The sequence below is a fragment of the Phoca vitulina genome, unplaced genomic scaffold, assembly GCF_004348235.1.
Source record: "Phoca vitulina isolate PV1807 unplaced genomic scaffold, GSC_HSeal_1.0 scaffold31, whole genome shotgun sequence".
NCBI lineage: Eukaryota > Metazoa > Chordata > Mammalia > Carnivora > Phocidae > Phoca > Phoca vitulina.
In genome coordinates, this window is record NW_022589734.1 from 13,420,014 (window position 1) to 13,446,013 (window position 26,000).

Genomic DNA, 26,000 nt, shown 5'->3' on the forward strand with positions numbered 1-26,000 from the left:
ATGGCCAGCACCTGTGCCCCCACCCCTCTACCCCCAACTGCCTCAGGCTGACTTGCCCAGGGACCTCTTGATTCACCAGCTTCATCTCTTCCACATTAATCACTGCAGAATCCCCTTTACACATGGCTCCCTCTCAGATATTAAATGCCTATTTCTCCCTGGCTGCTCCTAGCTATAAATTTGTACATGTTTCAGCTGGGTGGGTTCTGTTACTCTTTTTTTTTTAAGATTTTATTTATTTATTTATTTATTTACTTACTTACTTACTTACTTACTTATAGAAAGAGAGCAGGGGGAGGAGCAGAGGGAGAGAGAGAATCTCAAGAAGACTCCCCCTGAGCGCAGAGCCAATGAGGCGGGGCTTAATCTCACGACCCTGAGATCTTGACCTAAGCTGAAACCAAGAGTCAGACGCTTAACTGACTGAGCCACCCAGGTGCCCCGATTCTGTTATTCTTATATGTCCTTTCCTTGAGTGCATCCTCTCTCCTATTGAATTTTAAGCTCTGTGGGATCAGGGGTCCTATCTGCTATTTACTTTGGAAGCAGACTGTGTATTCCACTGGTAGACAATACTATTACTGGGCTGATGCCTTGGGGATGCTTCTCAAACCTTAATGTGCCTCCCAATCACCTGCAAGTCTTGCTAAAAGGCAGGTTCTGGAGTAGAGCTTGAGATGCTGCATTTCTCCGAAGCTCCCAGGTGACCAGGATCAGCTGGCCTATGAATTTGTACTTTGAGTAGTAGGTCTTAGAGCCCCAAACAAGTTTCAAGATGGTGATCTACAAGTTCAGTGTATCCTAAAGAAGGAATGGGAACAAGATTGCCATGCAGCTAAGTGACACTGAGAGTGACCCCAGGGGAGTCTTTCCCACTTGGATCATGTGGGTAAAAATGCCACGCAAGCTCCATGAGGCCCAGCATTGAGAACCTCTGTTTTAGGTGGCAGAATGTTCTGCACTGTCCTTCCCTTCACTGTTTCCCTCCTTTCAAATTAAGAAATCCCACCAAAAAAAGCTTCTCTTTTTTTTCAAGAATGCTCTCTGATGATCAGTTTCTTTCATTATCCACACAGGGAGAGGATTATCCATAGCAGCAATAGAGCTGAGTCATCATTGCAAGGATCATAATGATCAGGTGTGTCTTCTGGGATGACACACACCCAGGTTCCGTATAAGGTACCTCTTGGCATTGGGAGCTCTAGGGATATTATAGTCATGGGTATCAGAGGAAGGCTTCGTCTGAGGTAGCACTCAAGGTAGAGAAGAGGGTCAAGAAAAAATGCCGGACACGAGTGTATACATCTGCCCTGCTACCTGCTGAGGGTTAGAGGAAAGGCGGTGCTGGGAGCCACAAGACACAGACATCCTCCTTCCAAACTGCTGCCGGCACAAAGGTATATCCCATCCTAGTCCTTTCTCCGCCCACCTTCTGTTGTGGCAATAAGAGACAGTGCTTCTCAGCTTCCCAGTTCAGCCTAAGACACTAAGATCCCTACATCTTCTAAGACCAGCGTGGTCTAATAGAACTTTCAGTGATGATGGAAATGTTTCACCATCTTCCCTGTCTAATACAGTAGCGACCAGGTACATGTGACTGTCAGGCTCGTGACCTGTGGCTGGTACAAGTGAGGGACTGAAATTTAATTTTATTTAATTTTAATCAATTTAAGTATAAATAGCCACAGGTGGCCAGTTAGAAGCTGCAGACTCAGGAAAAGCAGTTTAAGAAGATGGATCACCAACCAAGGAAATAGCACTCAGAGGTCTGCACTCAGAGGTCTACCTTAGTCTTTTTAATTTGAATAAAGAGCCCCCATAACTGCAGGGCATCGCCTTTAATATTTGAGCCTAAGCTGGTGGTTGTGTCCATGTTCTCTGTGCTATGCCACTTGGCCATTTAAAATAGAGACTTCTGGAGCCTGGAGGTCTGGTTTAGTATTCAGTGAGTGCATGAGAGATTGCAGGGGGCTTAGTTGTTTTAATAGGACCATTTGGGGTTTATGTGGGTCTCCTGTTCTGACCTGTGAGGAACGCAGTAAGGGGGGAAAGGCATTCAATTTTAAAAAGTCATTTAAGAAGAGATGTGTGTTTTCTTTTTAAAAAAGATTTTATTTATTTATTTGAGAGAGAGAGCGAGAGAGAGCGAGCATGAGTCGGGGGCAGAGGCAGAGGGAGAGGGAGAAGCAAACTTCCCGCTGAGCAGGGAGTCCGATGCGGGGCTCTGAGATCACAACCTGAGCCAAAGGGAGACACTTAACCGACTGAGCCACCCAGGAGCCCCAAGATGTGTGTTTTGTTTTCTCAGGAGGTAGTTAAGAAGTGATACAGTTTGGGGGAGGGATCTGAGGATTTGAAAAATAACAAATGTTTGCATATAACATGATGCAGTATATTCCGTCATATACTCCACCAGCATAACAAATGGGGCCTCTGCCATCTCTCAGATAAGGCTTAGAATTAGCGAGTGACATGAATCGGACATGAGAAGATACAGTGAGATTTGCATGCAGCTGGTTTGGCTGGTAATCTAGGTGGGAAGGGAGGGGTCCCTGAAGGCCGCAGTGGACACTGGGAGAGACTGGAGTAATTAAAGAGCGCACAACTCCAACATGTGAATTCCAGTCTCTGTCATCTACCTCTAGAGTAGGGTATGACACTGGACACTTGACGTCCCTAATGACGCAATGAAGAAGAAACTGAATGTGCTGATTTGGGCAGAACATTTTGCAGATAAGAAGTGGTATCCATGATGGAGTGGTAGAATGGCAATGATCAGAAGCTTATTATAACACAGTAATTTAATACCCCCAGTGGACTGTTGACACTTTTACCTGTGAGGGGAGCCGTACATGTAGAGTTTGCCCAGTTGGAGGAGAGACTAGCAGTGACCTGCCGTTTGTGGGAGTATCAGTCGCAGGGTGTTAATGAAATTAACTTTGGGGAAGTCCCTAGAAACAATTAACAGTGATGCATCCATGAACTGACACTATTTCATTGGGGCGGGGGAGGGCAAAGGTTGTGGCTCACAAGGAATGAGGTATGGTGGGAAGACAGAGGCTCCGAGTGAGACCCCCCCCAGGCTGTAAGCACCTGTTTCACTTTATATGCTTTGCATCAAGATCCCCCCGGGATGGGGGAGCTTGTTAAAGTTACAGATTCCTGGCCCTACACTTACTTACTAAACCAGAATCCCAGTGCTTAGGGCCCCCAGATCTCTATTTTTTAAATAAGCACCCACGGTGGTTGTGATTTGAGGCTTCTCCAAGCCTTAGTTCTCTGGAAGGTGATGTAGGATTCCCAATATCTGAGTCCAGATTACTGTAATAGACAGAGTGTGATTTATTTTTTTAAAGTGCACAACAAAAAAGACTCAACTTGTAGCTGGTATTACCATTGAGCCATGGGTCTGCCTTATTTAAGGCACTGTTCTGTCTTTGGAAATCTCGATCGATGTCATTCGCCTGGCTGAGCCTTAGTTACCGTGCTAAAACAGCTGGGGAACCTTCAGCCAAATTAACTGGGATCCCGGAGTTGCAAGTTGTTGTTTCTGAGGCTTGCTAAAAGCAGCCTTTTCTGGTCCTTGTTACTCTAAGTTTTAACGATCCTGGTGGAAGGCCCCCTTCAGGTTGGGGAATTTTTATGGAGGGCGAAAAGATCAATTAGGTCCTAACAGGTTGCCGGCTCCGGTGAAAAGTCAAGGGCTGTGGGCTGGACCCACCGGGGAATGGTAATTAGTTCTGGCCCACGAGAGAGGCGCTTGCACCCCGAGGGTTCGAGCGCGGCTGCCTTCGGTGTGGCACATCTTGCTTTCATTTGGCAGCGCGAGGCTTGAAGAAAAGGGGGAGGAGGAGGCTGGCGTTCTGCCCTGGAGCTCGAGAGCGAGCGAAGGTAGCCGCAAAACCCAGCAGGCGCAAATCGCCGGTGCTGCGATGTACGGAGGGTGGGGCTGCCGGGGGAGGCAGTGCCCGTGAGGCCGCGCGACGGGTGGGCGCGCCGCGTCCCAGGTGGGACGGAGGAGTGCCTCCCGGAAACCCTCCTCGGGCCGCGGGATTCGGATTGGCTCGGGCGGCGAGGTCGGCGAGGTCAAGACCCTTTCGGCGCCTTCGCCTGACCCGCCCCGCGGCGGTCGCGATGCCGTAGAGACGCGGGTGCGGGGCCGGGCGGGGGCATGCTGGCCGGGGCGGCGGGGCGCGGGTGGCAGCGCGCGGGGGCCCGAGCGGCGCCCGGCCCGGGGCGCCCGGGGGCCGGATGGCGGAGCCCACGCGCGCCGCGGAGCTGGGGAGGTTTGCGCTCCGCTTGCCGCGCTGCAGGGAGGGCGCGGTGCCAGCAGCGAGCGCCCAGAGACCCCAAAAGAAAGCTTTTTATTTGCTGAAGATGAAGCCCCTGAAGGAGCCCGCCCCCAACAACAACAACGTGTCCTTTGTGATCCATTGTCAACTGGGCAAGGAGATCAAACACATTTGCAGCAACTGCAGTCGGGGGGAGGACGCCCGGGACGGTGAGTGCTGGGGCCCGTCGGGGCGGCGGCGAGCGCGGGAGGCGGGGAGGTGGCGCGGCTGGTCCCCAGTTTCGGGGCGCCGCCGGCGTCTCCGCCTGGAGAACTGCGGGGACATCCGCCTGCCCGGCACTTTGCCGAGTGCTGCCCCGAACCAAACCCGGACCGCATCCGAGCATATACCATTGGTGTATGTGCTCCCTCAAATGAGGGGTTTCAAACAGTTAAACGGACAGTTCTGGGATTTTCTCCTGGGAAGATGGGGTTTGGGGGAGGGGGGTTGTCAGGGATCGCAGTATTAGCTTTAAAAAGGTGGTTACACCTGCTTTTCCTAGCTTTCTGGTCTTCTTAGCTATTCTCCCTCCCACCCTTGCGTTATGATAGGCTTTGCTGGGCTGCGTGACAGATGTGGGGTGCGGGTGGGTTCACTTTGGAGAGGCGGTTTGGCCTCGGTCACAGCGCCCAGCGCCCTGGAGACTTGTGGAGTTCCTGAATGATTTCTGTTTAGAGTAAAACATGGCTGTGATTTTTGGAGCGCAGCTGCTGGCCCCTCTTGGAACGATGCCTAATGGCCAAAATGTGGGAGGTGGGGGAGGGGTTTGCAGCGGCTTCTTCCAGGTGAGCCTGTGCGTGTGTGAGCCCAGGAGCTCCCCCAGATTCGATCTGAAGTGGGGCGGTGAAAGGGGTGCCGGGCTGCCAGCGACTCCGGGCTGAGGGAGCCAGGAACGAGGGACAGCTCGGCGTGGACCAGGCGGAAGCCTCTGCAGATGTGGATGCGCCTGTACATTTCGCTGGAGCCTCCGGGGCGGTTCCGAAGCAGCTCACGGAGCCGACTCCGGAGGGCCGGTGAAGGTCGCAGAAAAGTTTCAGGCAGCAGATTTTGCAGGGCAAGCATTAGCAGCATGCTGGCCAGCCAGGAGCTCAGGGCCTGGCTGACACTCCCACCTGCTTGGGCAGGCAGATTTTCCTAGCAACCAGGCGGGGTTAGCTCGTTCCCTTTGGAAGAACTGGTATTAACGAGGATCCCTCCGGTTCGCGGTGGGCCTCTGAAGTGCCCAGCAATGAAGTGACGGCGGCTTGGCCAACGTCTCTTCAAAATTAGAGTCCCGCCAGTGTGATTATACTTTTCTTTGATTAAACTGTAAGAGAGGCCATGGGGGATGACACTAGGCATCCAGGAGGAACACTGGGGCCATAGTAGGGCACACCAGTGCTGCTCCCGATCCGTGTGGGGGAGGATGTCCTTTTATGAGAAGCACACGCTTACCCACATGTGTTTGGTCCTTTGGTTACTGTGTAAACTGATGACACTCCTGCAATGTACATGGATGAATAGGATGATGCAAAGCCAGACTTTTACCATATAATGTAATCGAGCATGAAATGCGGGCTAAAGTATTTATTAAATGAATCACTGTGTTGACTGTATTGCTCCCCACGTGGGCTGCTTCCACAGCCTTGGGAGTTTATTTAAATTAGGAGCTCTAAAGGTCGCTATGGTAGGGAAAGGGCTGTCTGCACTCAAGGATGTGTGGTTATGCACACTGTCACTGGTGTACATGGTTGGGGGGAGGGGAGGCAGGCATGGATTTTCGCCTCCAGCACAGATTTCTGCTGGTAACCTGCATCATCTTTCCAGTCCCACACGCTCTGGAATGTCTTAAGGAGCTACCAGTGGATGTTCACATATCCTCTGATGCCACCAAAGTATTTAATTCAGAGGATTCTTGTATAGGGGAGACCTCGGACACGGCTCATCCTGCCTTGCTGGTGTGTGGTGCACTCCCTTCAATCGGTGAAATAGGTCGGGAGTTGAACCCTTCTGCTTGTAGGGCCAGAGCCCGGAGCTGTACCCCCCACTGTCAAAGGCAGGGAAGTTCAGATTTCACTTTCTGCAAAGATTAACCTTGCCTGATGGTTTGTCAGGAGTGAGTGTTCTGTTAGATAAGTTCTCTAGACGCTATTTCCAATTCGAAGACTCTTTTCTGTTTGCCAGGAGAGTTAGCTCTTTGGGAGGAATGTGTAGTAAAGATTATAGTCACACAAACAGATTTGGTAGGGCTCCACAGAGGAGGAGGTTTCTTGCATCGTGTTCGACACCATCAATGTGTCTGGTCTCAGCGCTGAGGAGGCCAATTAGCCGCAACCAAGGAAAATTCTGGTCCAGCTGGAAAGCCTTTGCTTGAAAGTTGACACAGGCAGAATTTTACAGAGACCTTGCTCACTGACCCTCTCTCTCTTTCTTTATATATATAAAGATGGCAGTTATTTTAAACAGATTTAAAAGCAAATTTTAATAACTTGCAGTGTAAAGGCAACCTATAACTAAAAATATTTGGCTAATAAAGAGTACACCTTAAAAGAAAAAAATATTCCTGGCTAGTTGAACATATATTAAGGGTGAAATTACATTTTAGCAATTTGCATTTTACTTAAGAGTGTTTGGGGGGGGGGGGATGTTCCTGGTGTCCACTAGCTAGTATTAAAGATGCTTTGCTGACCTTATTTTAAGTAACCTTCTATTTTTAAAAAAATGGTAGAATACAATTCACCGTTAATGGTCAAATACAGGTTTGTCTCTTTCAGAAATTTTTGCTGTTTTGGTTACCTTACTGAAACCATTTTCAAATCAGGAAACAAGTTTCTATGGCATTTCGGTGCTAAAGGCCAAGTACACAGAGCAAGGACAGGGTAGAACAAAAATTCAGACCCTTGTCTGTCTTTAAAATCAAGGTGCTTTCCACCATGCCATCAAATTGCTTTTTTTTAGTGTCACCCACACTGAATATAGAAAGTTAGGTACTCTGATGTGCATGTATTATATACAGATGCAGTCCCAATAGGCCAGGTTTATTAGGATATGGAATTAGAAGGAATTGCAGAATTCCCGAGTACACGTAAATTTTTTTTATCTGCCTTATCTACTTGACAGAGAAGCTGGAACTGGTAGGAACAGAGGGAGAAAAACTTTTAACTAATTGGATTAGAAGTAATGTACATTGTAAAGCTACAAGAAACATGGCTAAGTCATCACAGGACTTCCAGTGGAAGTCAATACAAGAATATGATTTAATTTACAAATAGTTAAAAATCAACTTCAGGGAGGAATCTATTCTAGAAGGCAAAGTATTTCTGGATATAATTTTACACATATTTTCTATTCTCATTTGAATTCCTTTTAAGTCTATTAATAGTGAGGGATTATCATAGGAACAACAACATCATTAATCATTACTAAGATGTAATTTCAAGTAATTTTAATAGAAATAAGATTTTAACATTTTAAAACACTTTAGAAATATTTTGAAGCTTCTATCCTGTGGCGTATTTTAGAAGTAACCAAATGATAGATTTAGAAATAAGATCTATTGATTACAGCTGCTACTCAATGCCTTTCACGTGTGATTAATCAATATGTCAAGGTTGCCTTCATTTTACTAAATGATTTCTATTCAGATATTCATAGAGAAATTCACAAATCCATTGACTCACCAGACACATTTCCGAATTTCGTTTTAGGATTACAAACACCATGTTTTCTCGTGAATTCCAGTGCGAACTTTTGGAGTGACCATTGTTCCTGTTAATGACTGTAGGGCTCATCCAGCAAGACAGCCTTTTGGAAGAGAACACCGTTTGGGTTTCTGTGGGTCAAACGCTTCATCTTGCAGATGAGAAAATTGAGGTGCATCATGATTAGATGAGCAGTCCTCCGTGACCTAATCACCCCTTGGTGTCAGGGCTGCTAGCAGACCCTGTTCCTTCATGAAGGAGGCAGATTCTAGTCTAAGACTGGATCCCGGCCGCCCCACTAGTTGGGTGGCTGTAGGGCACCACAATATTAGCTTATGTATGGAACTGTGTGGATTAATGAGATAACTGGCACAAAGCATTTAGCATAGTGCCGGGCAAGAGAAGGTGCTCAAGATACACTAGCTGTGATTACTATCATTTGTATTAATTATTACCACCGAGTCCAATTTCGTCTTGGGTTTTTCCTGTGCTCCTGCGCTGCTTGGCCTCTTCCTTGGATTGGGTCCAAAATGAAAGCACTCATTCTACTCTATATTTAACAGTTAAAACCTATATTTCTTTTTTTTTTTTTTATGATTTTATTTATTTGAGAGAGAGGGAGAGAGAGCACAAGCAGAGGGAGAGGGAGAAGCAGGCTCCCCGCTGAGCAGGGAGCCCACTGTGGGCCTCCATCCCCGGGACCCCGACCTGAACCAAAGGCAGACACTTAACCGACTGAGCCACCCAGGCGCGCCTAAAACCTGTATTTCTAATAAAGCAAGTGAAGTGAAAAGGAGACTGGGGAAGAGCCCCTTCAGCATTGCACAGGTCAAAAGTATTTTGTTGTTTTAAAGCTTTAACGATCACGACCAGCATGTTCTAGGTAAAAGGACTCACGTGTGGATCTAAATTTACAATGACTAAGCGTTTTTTTGGTCTGTTGCGTTATCAAAAAACATGGGCAAGATGAGATCCCGTTGGTTCTCCGTGAGGAGGGCCAGGAGCTGAAAGAAGTAGTAGCTAGAGAATTTTATGGGCAGGGGCCCGATGGACACTCAGAGGCTGGAGGACTTGGCCTGAAGCAAGGGATAGACGCTGGAAAGTGCTTCCTTAGGGTCAGGAGAGGCTAGGAAGTGTTCTCACTGCAGCGGAGTGTAGGGGTTGTGTGTCACCCCGAGAAGAAGGGCACTTGCTCAAGCCGTAGGGAGGAGAGGTGAGGAAGGGCTTAGGATGTTGGGACGAGTGTATGGAGCGGGGAGTTCTAATGCAGTTAATGGGCTCCTACAGCTCTGTTAGAGTATCATGTTCTCACACGATGGAGTTGTTGACTGATTCTTGTATAATTTATAAAATCAGCAGCTTGGATGTGCAGGGCCCCCTCGGCTGAGTACAACAGCCAGTTGATGAGTTGAAGAGCCCGGACGTTAGTGGGCGCAGCAGCAAGTAAACTGTCTAATTCTCCGAGGAAGCAGTTAACTGTGTGAGTAAAGCAGGAGGGCTTCCTAGAGGAGGTGATATATTTGAAGTAGGACACCACAGAGGAGTCCTTTCGGTAATGGAGAAACCACACACAACGATTGAAGCTGTAAAAGAGCACAGCTTGTTCGGGAAAGGGGAGAAGTTCAGCAGGTAGAATTTGTGAAATGTCACAGGGGCGGGAAGTGACATGACTTCGTTTGGAAACATATGTCGAGGCAATTCATTTTCTCCCAGCAATATGTTTGTGAAGTTTTTTTATGTGCCAAGTTAAGTATTAGGAATATAAAAATCAGTAAGACCTTATGGTCTTTGCCCTCAAATACCGTATAAAGGAGTACAGGGAGATCGGTAGACAAGGCGTGTGCAGAAGTTTTAAAAGTGTTTGAGGGGCGCCTGGGTGGCTCAGTCGTTAAGCGTCTGCCTTCGGCTCAGGTCATGATCCCAGGATCTTGGGATCGAGCCCCGCATAGGGCTCCCTGCTCAGCGGGAAGCCTGCTTCTTCCTCTTCCACTCCCCCTGCTTGTGTTCCCTCTCTTGCTGTGTGTCTCTCTGTCAAATAAATAAATAAAATCTTTAAAAAAAAAAAAAAAAAAAAGGGTTTGAGAGAGAAGGGTATCGTTTTAAAGGCAGAAAGGAGAGCGTGGTCAGTCCCACCTTGGGCACGAGGGAGGTCAGGAAAATCCTGGGACGGTTTATGGAGTTCGGATCCCATCCTGTGATCCCCGGAGGCTGCACAGGGCTTTCTTGTTTCCTTGTTTGTTTTAAAGATTTTATTCATTCATTCATTCATTCATTCACTTATTTATTTAGAATGCATGCAAGCAGGGGGAAGGGCAGAGGGTGAGGGCGAGGGAATCTCAAGCAGACTCCCCACTGAACAGAGAGCCTGATGTGGGACTTGATCCCACGACCCTGAGATCATGACCTGAGCCAAAACCAAGAGTCAGACACTTAATCGACTGAGCCACCCAGGCGCACTTGCACACGGGTTTTTAAGCAGAGGTGGTATGAACAAATTACCTTTTTAAAACTATCATTATGGAACATTGTACACATAGACAAAAGTAGAGAGAAAAGGACCATAAGCCCCTCTAAATTTATCACCCACATTGCCCCGCTCCTGTATTGTATGGAAGCACATGTGAGTGGGTTTTTATGATGGTGTTGCTGGCAGTGCCGAGGCAAGGACCAGACAAGAGAAAGGGTGTTTCAAGACCTTAAGCAGTCTAAGTGTCAAGAGACCAAGATCCTGTGATGCTGTTACGGACTCCTAAAAAGCCCCAGGAACACCAGCAATTCAAAGTCCGTTGGCCTTATTTTTAGCAAAGCTTTGAAATTATATGTGATTTTACTAATAATTTCCCCTTCCATTTTAATATCTTCTGATGCTTTACAGACGACATCTATAAATACTTCATTTAGGAAAAGAGAGGCTAAAAATATTTGTGAAATCTATAGCTTGAAATATACCCACGTCTAAAGGAGATAAAAAGGATTAATAGAGAAAATATACACATAAAACCATATTGGTGGGAGGAGGGCTCGATACTTGTTTACTAGCCCCAAACATTCATTTCTGCAGTTTGGTAATTCATATGAATGGAAAACACTTGTAGGTGTATAGAGTTTTTGGGTTTTGTTGAGAGCCGAGGGAGTGAGCTAGCCGGGGAGGGACAGGGAGAGAGGGAGGGAGAGAATCTTAAGCAGGCTCCTTGCTCAGTGTGGAGCCCAACATAGGGCTTGATCTCACGACCCTGAGATCATGACCTGAGCCAAAATCAAGAGTTGGATGATTAACCGAGCGAGCGGCCCAGGCGCCCCAGGTGTTTGGAGTTTTAAGCCCTATCTGAAAGGAGGAGAGGGACGAGCCGGTTGGGAGTGGCTTCTGGCAGCTCCCAGGTCTGTGCCAGCTGGGCTTTGTGATGAGATCCTTGTTGCCGCCGGAGGACCTGGGGGAGGAGAGGGGATGAGCTTCCCTTCAACCAGAAGGTCGGTAGGGGAGAAAAGGCCAAAGAGGCAGAAGTTGCAAAGTTCTGGGTAAGGCAACAAGGAGCTAAACGAGAATCCAGTAGTTGGGTTGGAAACAAAGACCTGAACAGTGGAGACAGCCCAGCCAGAATGCTAGCAGCAGACCACGTGGAAGAAACTATGTGATGGGGGGGGCTTTGCAGTCATGGTGTTTCTACATCTGAGGCCAGAGGAAAGCTAGAACACGGTCTAACAAGCATTGATGGTGGCAGTGAACTTGATGTGTGAAATAAAGGAGGAGTTTCTGCTCTGAGAGGAGCTCGCAGTCTAGCAAGGGACATTGCCATGTGGAGCTATAGGCTAAGGATGCTACGGACACCCAGGTGGGGACTCATTCTTCTTGAGAATGAAGGCCAGCGAGGCCAGATGGGAGGAGATGGCGCTTGAGCTCAGTTATGGTGGGTGCATAGCAGTGGTCTGGCAGAGATGCCCGAGGGAAAGTGTCTCTCTGGCAGGACCAAGAGCAGAGACAGAAAAAGGTTAAGAGGCTCAGGGAGAGGGCACCAGTTGTACACTGCTCAGGGCACGGGTCTGTCTCATCTCTGCTCTTCACTGCTGTGTCTCTAGTACCTAGAACAGTACAAAGATGTTAGGCGCTTTAAAAAAAAATGTGTTCAACCTAAGAATATACATGTAAATCAATTAATTTTTTTATCTATTCAATAAATATATATTAAAGTGACTGCAGGGATAGTAGTTTGATATGACCTGACTGGAGTGGAGCATGCATAGGAAGGTAGACTGGAGCCTGGAGAAATGGGTAGAGGTCCATCAGGAAGGGTCTTGGCTATCATGCCAAGGAGCTGGGACATGTGCTATGATAGGATGCAAGAGCCCTTGGAAGATTTTAACAGCTTAAAAATTTTTTTTTTCCTTTTATTTATTTATTTTTCTTGAGAGAGAGAGAGGTAGAAAAGGGAGGGGAGGAGCAGAAGGAGAGGGAGAGCAAATCCTAAGTAGGTTCCATGCCCAGCACGGAGCCTGACTCAGGGCTCGATCCCACCAGCCTGAGATTATGACCTGAGCTGAAATCAAGAGTCGGACACTTAACCAACTTAGCCATCCAGGCGCCTCTTAAATTTTTTTTTTATATTCGCTGGTTTTTTTTTTAAATTTCAGGCCAAAATTGATAAAACAATTGTAAGATACTTAAAGTGCATGTTGTGATGATTTGATATACATTGTGAAAAGAGTCCCTCCATCCAGTTAACACATCATCACCCTCCTATTTACCTTTCTTCTGTGAGAATGTTTAAGTTCTACTCTCCTTAGTAAATTTCAGTTATATAACAGTGTTATCAGCTGTGGTCCTCATGTTTTACATTAGCTCCTCAGACCTTAGTCATCTTCTAGCGGAGAGTCCAAATCCTTTTACCAACCTCTCCCTATGCTCCTCCCTCCATCCCCAGTCCCTGGCTACCACTTTTCTATTCTGTGTCTATCAATTTCACTTTTTAAATGCTTTTTAAAATTAAAGATTTTATTTATTCATTTGAGGGAGAGAGGGAGAGAGAGTGCACAAGCAGGGGGAGGGGCAGAGGGAGAAGGAGAAGCAGGGATCCTGCTGAGCAGGGATCCCGACCTGGGGCTGGATCCCAGGACCCTGGGATCATGACCTGAGCTGAAGGTAGATGCTTAACCTACTGAGCCACCCGGGCACCCCACAATTTCACTTTAAAACAAGTTGCTCCCTAGAAGTGATACCATGCAGTATTTGTCTTTGCCTGGTGTATTTCGCTTAGCAGATTGCTCTCAAGATACCTCTGTGTTGCTGCAAATGGCAGGGTATCCTTCTTTCTCTCGGCTGAATAATATTCCAATGTGTATATACCACATCTTTATCCATTCATCCATTGATAGACAATTAGGTTGCTTCCACCTCATGGCTATCCTGAATAATGCTGCAGGGAACATGGATATGCAAATATCTTGTCAATATCCTGCCTATATTTCCTTTGGATAGCTGGATCATATGGTAATTCTATTTTTAATTTATTGAAGAACCTCCATACTGTTTTTTCTGTAATAACTGCACCAATTTAAATTCCCACCAACAGTACACAAGGGTTGTCTTTTCTCCAGATCCTCACCAACACTTGTTATTTCTTTGTTTGCTGGTTTAAGACAATAGCCATTCTAAGAGGTGTGAGGTGATTGCTCATTGTGGTTTTGGTTTGCATTGTCCTGATGATGAGTGATGTTGAGCACCTTTTTATGTACCTGTTGGCCATTTTGAGTCTTCCTTGGAAAAATATCTATTCAGATCCTCTGCCCATTTTTTAATCGGATTATTTGCTTTTTTGCCATTGAGTTGTGTGAATTCTTTATATATTTTGGATATTAACCCCTCATTGGATATATGATTTGCAAATATTTTCTCCCATTTCATAGATTGCCTTTTCATTTTGCTGATGACTTCCATTGCTGTGCAGAAGCTTTTTTTTTTTTTTTCCTTTTAGTTTGATATAGTCCCAATAGTTTATTTTTGCTTGTTTTTTGCTTTTGGTGTAAAATCCAAAAAAAAAAAAAAAAAATCACTGCCAAGATCTATGTCAAGGAACTTATTTCCTATCTTTTCTTCTGGGAGTTTTATGGTTTTAGGACTTCCATTCAAGTCTTTAATGCATTTTGAGTTGATTTTTGTGTGAGGTGTAAGACTATGGTCTAGTTTCATCCTTTTGCATGTGGCTGTCCAGTTTTCCCAACACCATTTCTTGAAAAGATGATCATTTCCTCTGTTGTATATTGTCTCCTTTGTCATAATTAATTGACCATATATGCATTTTTTTTTTTTCTGGACTCACTATTCTGTTCCATTGATCTGTATATCTGCTTTTGTGCCAGTACCATACTGTTTTGATTACTATAGCTTTGTAATATAGTTTGAAACCAAGACGTGTGATGCCTCCTGCCTTTAAAAAATAAAATTATTTAGGGTGCCTGGGTGGCTCAGTTGGTTAAGCGACTGCCTTCGGCTCAGGTCATGATCCCGGAGTCCCGGGATCGAGTCCCACATCGGGCTCCCTGCTCGGCGGGGAGTCTGCTTCTCCCTCTAACCCTACCCCCTCTTGCGCTCTCTCTCTCTCTCAAATAAATAAATAAAATCTTAAAAAATAAAATTAAAAAAAAAATTAAAAAAAAATAAAAAATAAAATTATTTAAAGGAATGGGGTTGGGGGTGGGACAGAGGGAGAGAGAGAATCCTCAAGCAGATTCCCCACTGAGTGTGGAGCTCAACACTGGGCTTGATCCCAAGACCCTGAGATCATGACCAGAGCCAAAATCAAGAGTCGGACGCTTAACCAACTGAGCCACCCAGGCACCCTGCCTCTTGCCTTTTCTTAAGAATGCTTTGGCTATTTGGTGTCTTTTGTGGTTCCATACAAATTTGAGGGTTTTTTTTCCTGTTTCTATGGAAAATGTCATTGGAGTTTCAGTTGCTTTATTGAGATGTAATCCACACACCATACAATTCAACCATTTAAAGTGTTTAATTCAGTGGGTGTTAGTATATTCACAGAGTTGTGCGTCCCTCATCAGAATCAATGTTAGAACGTTTTCATTACCCAAAAAAGAAACCCCACCCACCCTATCTTCAAGCCCACCCCTGCAGTCCTCCTATCCTCTACTAACCCTAGATAACCAATATGCTTTTTGTTTCTATAGACTTCCCTAGTCTGTGCATCTCATATCAATGGAATCATGCAACATGTGATCGGATGCCTGTCGTCTTTCACTTAGTATAATATTTTCAAGGTCCTTTTCCATGGTGTAGTCTGTGTCAGTACTTCATTTCTTTTTATTGCTAAATCATTGTGTGGATGTGACATATTTTGCTTATCCATTAAGTAGTTGATGGACATTTAGGTCTCTACTTCGTGGCTGTATGAGTAATACTGCTGTAAGCATTCATATACAAGTTTTAGTGCAGACGTAATTCTCATTTCTCCTGGGTGTAATTCTCCTTTCTCCCTAGGAGTAGCATTGCTGCATCATATAGTAATGCTGTTCAACCAGCTGAGGAACCGTCAGACTCCTTTTCAAAGTGGATGCACCCTTGGACCTTTCCACCAGCAATGACTATGTGAAGGTCCCATTTCTCTACATCCTTTCTAATACTTGTTACCTGTGTTTTTGATGTTAGCCTCCCTAGAGGATTTTTAAAAAAAGAAAGAAGGTTCTGAGTTGGTGGTCAAGAAGAGAGTTAATGCAGTCTATTTCAGGAAGCCAGTAAGGTTTTTTAGAAAGCCTAGACACCTTACATAAATATATTTATATTACACTTTAGCACGTTCTTTCCTTGTGATCATCCCAATAGCCTTTTCAAGATGGAGTTACTGTTGTGACCGTGTTAGAGAAGAGGGAACAGAGAACCAGAGCGCTCATGGCTTCCTGCCCGTCACGAGCTGATGCTCGTCCCTCTGGACTGTCCCTCTGGAGCCACCTCCACAGCCACTTCGGCTGCTTCTGAGAGATGACCCTCTGAGAGGAGACTAGTTTGGTCAGCGAAATTCAACTTCTTAATGTGATTAATAAAGGTGAAAAGGACTCTTCAGAAAAATCTGGGCAAAAACCAACACCCACAGCAAACTGTCAATTCATTAAAAAGGGCAAGAGGAGATTATGTGGTGGAGAGTGTTTGGTTCGCATTAGGAAGTGTTGGGGACTTGGGTCACCTTCATCCTGCGTTTCTTCCCCTTGTAAAGTGAATTTACTCTCTTCCCTGAAGATGTTCCTGAGGTGCCTGAAATCCCGCTCCATCAGAGGTTGGTAAGCCTCGGCCCTCTGCCTGTTTTTGTAGGTTGAGAAGGTGTTGTTTGTTTTTACAATTTCAAAAGGCTGACCAAAATCAAAGGAAGACAAATATTTAGTGACATAGACACTTAGGTGAAATCCAAATGTTGGTGTTTATAAATAAAGTTTTATTGGCACACCGCCACGCACAATCATTTATGTACTGACCATGGCGGCAGCTGCAGAGCTGAGTACTTGCAACAGAGACCCGTAATGCCTTAAATATTTACTCTCTGACACCCATCAGTTTGCTGACTCAGCACCATATCTGAATTAGAATCCAGGGGGACCCTATCCTGTCGGTGACACTCACCTGAACTGCAGTTCTGGTCTCTGTCAGGGGCTACTTGATATCCTAGGGTGTCCAGAGGGACAAATTTCAAGTGAAAGTCTACCTAAAAAAGAACAACTTGTGGGGATTGGGTCTGTGGATTATCTTTGCTCCCCACCCCCACCCTGACCTTTATGTGGGCTTCAGCCTGGCACATTTTACAAGTGGACTGGATTTCAAATCCCACCTAAGAGCTCACCATCTTGACTCTCTGTTATTGTTTCAGCATGAACTTTAGAATAATCGCTTCTGCTATTTTGGCACATGGAGATTTGCCTCCACAGTAATTATTTTGCAACCCACAAAAGTAATTATAAAATCAAATAATTATCTTCCAAACAAGCTGTAACCCCAGCCGTGGTTCTTGGAGGGGGAGGGGAGTTCCCATTCTTTAATTTTCATCTTTAGGGGTGTCACATTCTGCTCCCCTTGTCTCCCCCCACCTTACCTCCATTCTTGTGTCATTTCAAGTACAATAGCAATCTTTAATGAAGCAACAGCTCCTTTCGATGCAGCCTCTTCAAAACAATAGCCCTGCTCCAAGTTTATGAGTAGAAGGACAGAAGAGCAAGCAAGAAGAGGGAAAAGCAAAGCCTGATTTAATTCTTCGGGTAATGAGGGAAATAAAATTGCAAGAGGGAAGATCAGCCTACCAGACTACGTTACTGGTTGGTTTGAGTTACTGAGAACTGCATTATAGTGAGGCCTCCAGATTCTGAAGTGTTCTCAGTAAGGGCGGGCACAAAGGGAGGAATGAAATCTGCCACAGAGTTAGCAACCATCCGTCTCTGACAGGCTGGGCACATACCAGAATTAGGTTATTTCTTGAGAGTCTTACAGTCTGTTTCTGAGTGTTTGACATGAGCGGCAGACACTGTACATAACATTTACTTATATGTTTGGAAATTGACACCTGTCTGATAAACTGAGCTACTTGCCTATAATGAAACAGATCTTAGTGGCAGGGGACCATCACAGATTTGCTACACATTCAAGAATAGTCCTCTGCAAATTTCAATAACTCACTAATTTGTAACTTTCTTTGCCAGCCCACTAAAAAAGTCAAACACGCCACAGCCGGGAACTCATCCCCCAAATGAACACACAGTGAACCTTTTGGCTTGCCCAGAGCCCTAATGTTGTCACATCCAGAATAAATAGTGTGGTACAGTTTCCTACCAGCCATGGTATGAATTATTCATGCACTATTAAGCAGCCTGTGGTCAGAACACCACAACCCAAAGTAAAACTGAATACAAAAGAAGAGATTTTAATATGTGCAGCTGAAAGAGCCCTTTGAGATGGAAATAGAAATGATGGGGGGGGCACCTGGGTGGCTCAGTCGCTTAAGTGTCCGACTCTTGGTTTCAGCTTAGGTCATGATCTCAGGGTCATGAGATCGAGCCCCGCATCAAGCTCTGCACTCAGTGGGGAGTCTGCTTGAAGATTCTCTCTCTGCCTGTCCCCCCACTCTCGTGTGCTCTCTCTCTCTCTCAAATAAGTAAATCTTTAAAAAAAAAAAAAAAAAAAAAAAATGATGAGCTACTGGACCCCTCCCGTCCTTGCCCGGGGTCTTTGAGATTGAATCACGATGTATATGTAGATTTCTTGTGATAGGACCATAGAAATAGCTTGGAATACCTGGTGCATGTAGTAATTTTTGGACTGCAGACCTGTGTTAACTTTTCAGATTTTTCTGGAAGGCGGAAGAGGGGAACATATAAAAAAAGGAACATCTGTATTCAAGAAATAAGGACACCAATGAGAAGAGAGATTCTTTGCAAGAAAACTTACAAGTATCTTGGAAGACCCCCCATAGATAAGCCAGATGAGAGGGGGGTTGCTCTCTCTGCCCTCCCTTAGTGCCCTGGAATCCTAGAGATTTTTAGAACCACAGTTTAAATGTTGTTCTCTGCACATTTAGATGAGTTCTCTGCTCCATTTAGATGAGATACAATGTATTGCAGAGTGAGTATTGCATTTCTAGAATTTAAACATCACATCCTAACAGCGGATTACACCTTAAATTTTAATTCAGTGGAGATGATGAAACATCGACTAGAGCAGCTGTGATATAAATGAGTTATAATCAAATAGGTTATAAGGGGACTGTGTGTGTGTGTGTGAGAGAGAGCGAGCGAGAGAGAAACGTGCGCTATAGATCCATACCCTAGGGTAGAGTTAGCTTTGGGAAAATGTACAAATTGGCTGAAGAATTACATCATATATAACATTTTTAGATTCAAATCATTTCAGTAGGAATGTTTAATCTCACACCAACATTAATAGTGAACTCTTAAAAAAAGAAAAAACAGCTGCTTAAAATGAGATCGGATCTGGTGCACAATCCCTTTCGCTCCCGTCTTCACATTGTCGATGGTCCTGAAACTCACCGCTGGATTTGTAAGCAAGTGATGAAGACCAAAGCAGAATGACATTTAGCATTTAAACCATAAGTGTGACAGATGGGTCAGTGTGTGTTACTAGCTCAAAGTCCATAATTCACCATGAACAAAATGGCACAAATTTACTTTGAGAAACATCCTAGCCTAAATTACAGTAAGATTTAACTGGGAGGATTTCCACCATGATTTTGGAAAGCAGACACGGCTTATTTTTATTGCAAAATCCTAAGAGTGCAATTCCTGGCAGTGTTTACCAGAGAGAAGGAATTAGCAGCCTCAAGGGGAGGGTTAGGAAAACAGAGCACCCTCTGGGAATCCGCTCCTACCTCTCTGTTCCAGTAGCCAGCAGAAACTGGCCTCAGACAAGTCGCTCAGGCCTGACCTCTCTTTTTCTCCTTGCGAAAGGGGGCGACGGATAGGAAGATGGCGCTTGTTTTCACGGAGGGTCTTGAGGACATTCAGGAGGCATCTGGACCATTTTCAAAAATAAACACAAGGGTGTGTTTTGCTTTTAGATCCACGGTGCTAGCTTGCCTTGCACATTTGGAAGGGAGGAAGGAGATGCGTTTCTCTTTTCCCTTCATCTCCTCCTCCCTGTTCCTTGGTGATGGTGGGCAGAAGAACAGAGGTCCAAATAGGCTGTTTGACCTGTAGGACTGGGCAAATGACCGCTGTGTTATTTCAAGGTGAAAGAGCAGAGGGGTCCCCTGAGTGAGGTGAACAGATGGTGGCATTGTTGCGGCTACGCTGCTTCTGGCTGTGAGTGGCCCCCTTCCTCCCCCCCTCCCCCCCCTGGCGAGCGCCCACCCCCCCCAGCCTCAGCCAAGCCCAGCCCTTCCCAGCCTGTGCAGGTCACTCTGACGAGCAGTCTCCTGAAGGCTGAGTGAGAGACCGAGTACCATGCCCATGGCCGGCCCTCCTGCTCAAAAGACAAAGGCTGCAATATTCTCCAGCAAGGGATGGGCTGAGGTCCTCTGGGCAGTACAGATCCTCTTCAGAATTCATAGTCCTTGGCTCTTCAGCTAAATCCGTAGAAACCACAGAGTTTTAAAAATGAACAACTCTGTCTATGACTTAGACACAAGGTGTTGGGGTGGATGAGAGAGCAGTCTGGAAATGGGTCACAAAATTGGGGGACTCTGAACCTCCACCTTTGGGTCTTGATTTGCTCCCATCCTTTGCTTCCTTCCTTTGCTTCCTTATGGATGTTCAGGGTCATAATCTGTTGGTTCCTCCCCAGCACAAAAGTTTAAATTCACCTTACTGCTTGTGGGAAAACGATTTTTTTTTTTTTTTTTTTTTTTGCCGGGCATTTAAATATGTTGAGGTCTGGACTGTTATAACCAGTCCAAGGTAATAAGGCAGAAAAGACACATTCTTCCGTGCCATTTGGAAACATGGTCTGCCCAAATTCTGGGGTCTGTGCCCTTCCAGCAAAGCCCAGCAGAAAGCACTCCCCTTCCTGCCAAAGACTTAAAGTTACGGGGGGCTGTGTCATGCTTCTCTGCTATTTCGTGTCCCAAAGCAGCTCTGATTACAGTGTGAGAAACTTTATAATTCAAGTTCTACAGTTCAATGTTGAGATGTTTGTCAACTTTAATGAGCTGTTTTCCAGAATGTGTTCCGTGTAACACTCGCTCCTTTGGATGGTAATAGATGGTATGTGAAAAATTTCAAGATCCAACTAATTTGGAAAACCAAGCTAAAACAAAGTTAAGTAGATTGTTTTAATCTCTGAGCCCGTGGTATGCCCATGCACATGGTGAAGGTTCACGGATAAAGTGTATCTACTCGTTTACCCAAATTTACCCAAATGATCAGAGTTTTTTGTTTCTGGGGGTGGGGAGAGCATCACAAGAGATGAATGCCCCAGAGGAAAAATAATGTGCTATTTAAGAATCCTCCCATAGAAAATACCGTATCGATTGAATATGTTTCCTACTTTGAGAGATATGGAATCCAACAGAACAATGAGGTTGGTTCATGAATATTTCCTTCCACCGGAAGCTATTAGCTCTAAACTTGACATACTAACCAAAAAGAAATACGTTTGCTGAACATAATGATTCAGTGATTTTTCTGGCTAAAAGAGTTCTGAATGCAAATTGAACGATTCTATTGATTGTACCTGTGCATCAATCAGCCAGGCATCCGGGACTCCCCACTTCCCGAGTCAGGCTCTAGAACCATATGGTAGGGCTGGGGCTTCCAGAGACTTGTGGTCTCCATGTGTGGAATGTTTTAGGTCAGTGTAACTCAGCTGCAGGACTATTGACATTTTGGACTGGATCATTCTTCGTTGGAGGTGGAGGGCTATGTGCATCACAGGATAATCAGCAGCATCCCTGGTCTCTACCCACGAAATGCCAGCAGTCTTAAAAATGTACCTGCGATTTTATTTAATCAGGTAGGGTAAGGGGACAGACCTGAAGATAACTGCCTTTGAATGAAGAGTTTATTTCTTACAATCTCTAAGAGGTTGGCACACATGCATGCCAGTATGGGGTTGGTCCGGAGGCAGAAAGACCAAGGGGAGAGCCTAGCTCAGAGCCTTTATTGTGTTTTTTTGCAGGAAAGGAACGTGCAAGTCAGGATAGGCAAGGTTGAGAAGGGTGCCTGGGTGGCTCAGTCAGTTAAGTGTCTGCCTTCGGCTCAGGTTATGATCTCAGGGTCCTGGGAGCAGGGAGCCCGCTTCTCCCTCTCCCTCTGCGCCTCCTCCAACTTGTGCTTGCTCATGCTCGCGCGCTCTCTCAAATAAAATGTTTAAAAAAAAAAAAAAGGATAGGCAAGGTTGAGCAAGTGTAGGGTTGGACAGTCTGAGTCATGTTGATTGGTTCAGAGCTGGTCTCTGGTGGTCAGGTACCTGGCCCTGGCGTGATTTAGGACAGAGCAAATATTAACTTGGTGCATGAGAATTAGATAAAGGAGGTGTTTGGGGTATAAGCTTTGGATTGGTTGGTTTACATATGAGAGACATGGCATCAGGCAAGTTAATTACTATCTCTAGGAATTAGCTAGCGCTGGGAGGGGCAGTCTCTCTTGGATGCTCTCTATCAGAGCATCATAAAATACAAAAAAAAATATTAAAAAACATGATTGATACAGCTACCTCCCAGTTACAACAACCCAAAATGTCTCCAGACATTGCCAAACGTCCCCTGGGGGGGGGGGGCAAAATCACCCGTGGGGTTAGGAACCACTGATTAAGGAGCAAGGTGGGTAGTGCCAACCGTGAGTGATCTCACCAAAGCAAGAGAGCAATGTGGACTCCAGTCCCAGGGGAAGGCTTTGTGTGAAGATGCTGATTTGGATTGGCAGAAGTCCGGAAGGAAGAAGTCCTGGGTAGGGGGACTCACGTGACCTCGAACAAAGGGTTGGGGGGAGGAAGGCTAAGTGTACTGATGTTCGGATGTCAACAATGACATCTTATTCAGTTACTTTATGCCAAGCCCTGTGCCAATGATGGGAATTGTGTACTTCATCTTCCCAAAAGATGAGTAGTATTTATCTCATCTTGACAGTAAAGGAAACTGAGACTCAGGGCTTATGCAGTATGCCGGGTCACACCGCTGGTGTGGGTCGGTGTCAGGATCTGAAATCCCGTCTCTGCGATCAGAAATAACATCAGGTAAGGCTATAAAGGATATTCAGTTGCAGCCCGCAGTGTGTAGACTAAAGGTACGTGGTACCTAGAACGGTGGCAGATTCCTCAGCAGGGGACCGGTACGATGGAGAGGGTGTCTCGGTTCATCCGGCTGCAGCCTGCGGTGGGCACAGCGGAGCTGGGGTGCTGCGGAGCTGGGCGAGACCGGGTAATACAGGTGTGATGATCCCTGCATGGCCAAGGGTGGTGACGGTAGGACTGGGGCGGAAGGGGGCGTCAGAGATGTTTCTAGACAACAGGAAATAAAGGCTGAAGAAATGAATAAAAGGTTATACTTCAATGGGTCTAAGACGAAAGCCGAGCAGAATGGGGATTTCCCCTCCTCCCCCACCAGAAGGGCCTAGGTGTGATAGGGAGGCAGCCGGGGGGGGGGGGGGGGGGGTGTCTCAGAGTGTGGTAGAATCTGGGCTCACCTAAAGAGTTGAGTTTTAGTTCATTTCCATGCCTCGTTTTTAGTTTTCAGAATAGCACCTTCATTTGACACTCCTAGGAGGCAGGCACGGCTCCTTTGCACTTGACATCTATGAACTCACTTATTAGAGTGGCCTCTGAGTATGAAGGCTCAGGGAGATAGAGTAACTTGCCCCAAATCTGCCTCCAGAGCCATGCCCTTAAGTACCCAGCTGTGCAGCCTCGGGAGCGCGTTATTAACGCTCAGCTGCTGGGCACTTCTGACAACTTTCTCTCCTATCGTTGCTGGGCACACTTACACACCTCTTGCCTTTCTCATCTATGGAACGAAGGGGCTGAGCCCGTAAATCCTTTTGGCTCTACCATTCTGTGTCTATGAATAATAATTCCACTAACTGAACAGACGAGCCATAATTCTGTTCCTTAATTCAACACGATGGAGACCTTTCTCGTAAAAAGAGAAATGGGTTTTCAAGTGGCTTCTCTTTGAGCCCTTGGGTGGCTTGGGAAAATGTACTCCTTCTGGAATCCTAGCCCCTGAGCATCGTTGGCAGAAAGCCATTCTGCCATGTGTGTACCTCAGTTTCCCCTGCTCACCTGTGAGCTCCTTGAGGGCAAGATTAGGTTTTATTCATTTTTGTATTCCTGGCACATAGCTTCTTCCCAGCAGAAAATCAATACTTGTTTTGTTTTTGCTTTTTAATGATTGCAGACTGTGAGGGAATCATATTTAGTAAGTTTCACTTGTGAAACATTACCATCATTCAGGGAAACTCTTCACGGAAGAAAAGGAGAGTACTTAGCCCTTAGCGTGGCTACAAAAAATAGAGGCAGGGAGTCATGTGGGAAGGAAACGAAGCCTCTTAGCCAGGTTTTGTGAGGGCAAAGGACTCCCAAGGCCTGAATGTAAGGAGCACAAGGTCAAGTTGATGTTACTTCCTATCGAAGAGCTTAGACAGGCACTGGCCGACCTTCTCTGTAAAGGGCCAGATAGTAAACATTTTAGGCTTTCACCATATGGTCTCTGTTGCAACTAATCAGTTCTGCTGTTGTAGCTCAAAAGAAGTCATAAGCAATATATAAATGAAAAAGTATGGCAGTGTTCCCGTAAGCTTTTATTTACAAAGACGGGCAGCCAGCCGGATTTGAACTAAGGGTCACAGTGTGCCAAGCCCTGATGTCGACTCTCAAGTGCGACAGAACAGGGCACGTATGCCAGCCACTTGCTAACCTGAGTGTGGCCTTCATCAGAGTAAGCCTCAGGTTCTCCGTCTATGAAATGGTGACTAACAGCATCCACACCCAGGGCTGGGGTGGGATTAAATGAGAGGACATAAGCATTCGGCACTGACCTCACCCTAACATATAGCAAGCACACAATAAATGGTGGCTATTATTGTTATCATTTTTTTTTAAGATTTTATTTTGTTTATTTGAGAGAGAGAGAGTGAAAGAGCACAAGAGGGGGTGATAGGGTCAGAGGGAGAAGCAGACTCCCCGCCGAGCAGGGAGCCCGATGCAGGACTTGATCCCAGGACTCCGGGATCATGACCTGAGCCGAAGGCAGTCGCTTAACCAACTGAGCCACCCAGGCGCCCCTACTATTGTTATTATTATAAGTAGTGCCTATCTCCTCTTGCCTTTTTATCCTTCTTGCTTATCCTATCCTAATTAAATGAAGTCATATGTCAGATGTTTTATAATTAGTCCTCCTTTTCTGTCTTTACACTTCTTGAGTTTGAAAAAGGATAAGGAAAATATCTGTAGTTCCTACCAATTCGGATTATTGTAAGTATAAAATTCACATGCAGTAATTCACACAGTGTTTGGGAAATAGCACCGAGTATATTGTAGCTAATAGCATAAGGAAGAAGTTTAAAAATGTAGGTTTGAAAAATGAAGAATATAAGGAAAGTCACTAACGACTTAGAAATCTTGTGAAATTTCAATTGAATAGGAATTCTGATGGATTTTTTAGCATTCAGTGCCAAAACTACATGACTTAGGTTTTTGTTGTTTTTGTTTTTTGTTTTTTAACATTTGGAGTCCATTAATTGCTTGGCTGTGTTCATCAGTGATTTCCTAGAGTGGAATCCGTTACTCATAAACTAGGAACTTTAAAACCAGTCAAGGCATTTGCTTTTCAGAATGATCTGTTTATATTCTAGCTGAAACAGGAGAAATCACACATGCAAAACAGCTGTCTGTGGGTCGTGAAGAACAGACGGGGTTCTACTTATGGGGAACACTCATTATGAACAGTCATTGTGCTGAGCCAATGATTGTGCAGTAATATATACAAGAGGGGAAAGCAGAACTTACCCAACTGGGCCTGGCTTCTTTCAAGACCTGTGTTTTAAGGTTTAGAGAACAGGGTTTCTCAACCTTGGCACTACTGACATTCTGGGCCAGCTAATTCTTTTTTTTTTTTTTTATTTATCATGTTATGCTAGTCATCATACATTACATCATTAGTTTTTGATGTAGTGTTCCATGATTCATTGTTTGCATATAACACCCAGTGCTCCATGCAGAACGTGCCCTCTTTAATACCCATCACCAGGCTAACCCATCCCCCCACACCCCCTAAAACCTTCAGTTTGTTTCTCAGAGTCCATACTCTCTCATGGTTCGTCTCCCCCTCCTATTTCCCCCACTTCATTTTTCCCTTCCTACTATCTTTTTTTTTTTTTTAACATATAATGTATTATTTGTTTCAAGGTTACAGGTCTGTGATTCAACAGTCTTGCACAATTCACAGTGCTCACCATAGCACATACCCTCCCCAGTGTCCACCACCCAGCCACCCCATCCCTACCACCCCACCCGCCACTCCAGCAACCCTCAATTTGTTTCCTGAGATTAAGAATTCTTCAT

The 26,000-nt window shown here is 45.5% G+C and overlaps 1 protein-coding gene across 10 annotated transcripts in view; it reads left to right on the forward strand.

The window, feature by feature from the left end:
* PHACTR1 (phosphatase and actin regulator 1) overlaps positions 1-26,000 on the forward strand; it is a 557,340-nt gene that overhangs the window by 299,525 nt on the left and 231,815 nt on the right. The window contains exon 1 of one of the 10 annotated variants that reach the window (XM_032424841.1): positions 4,214-4,501. The exons of the other annotated variants lie outside the window; for them this stretch is intronic. Within the exon in view, the coding sequence (XP_032280732.1) occupies positions 4,252-4,501 (250 nt within the window). The 5' untranslated portion in view covers positions 4,214-4,251. Of the gene's footprint in view, positions 1-4,213; positions 4,502-26,000 lie in introns of those variants that run through there. 10 annotated transcript variants of the gene reach the window in all.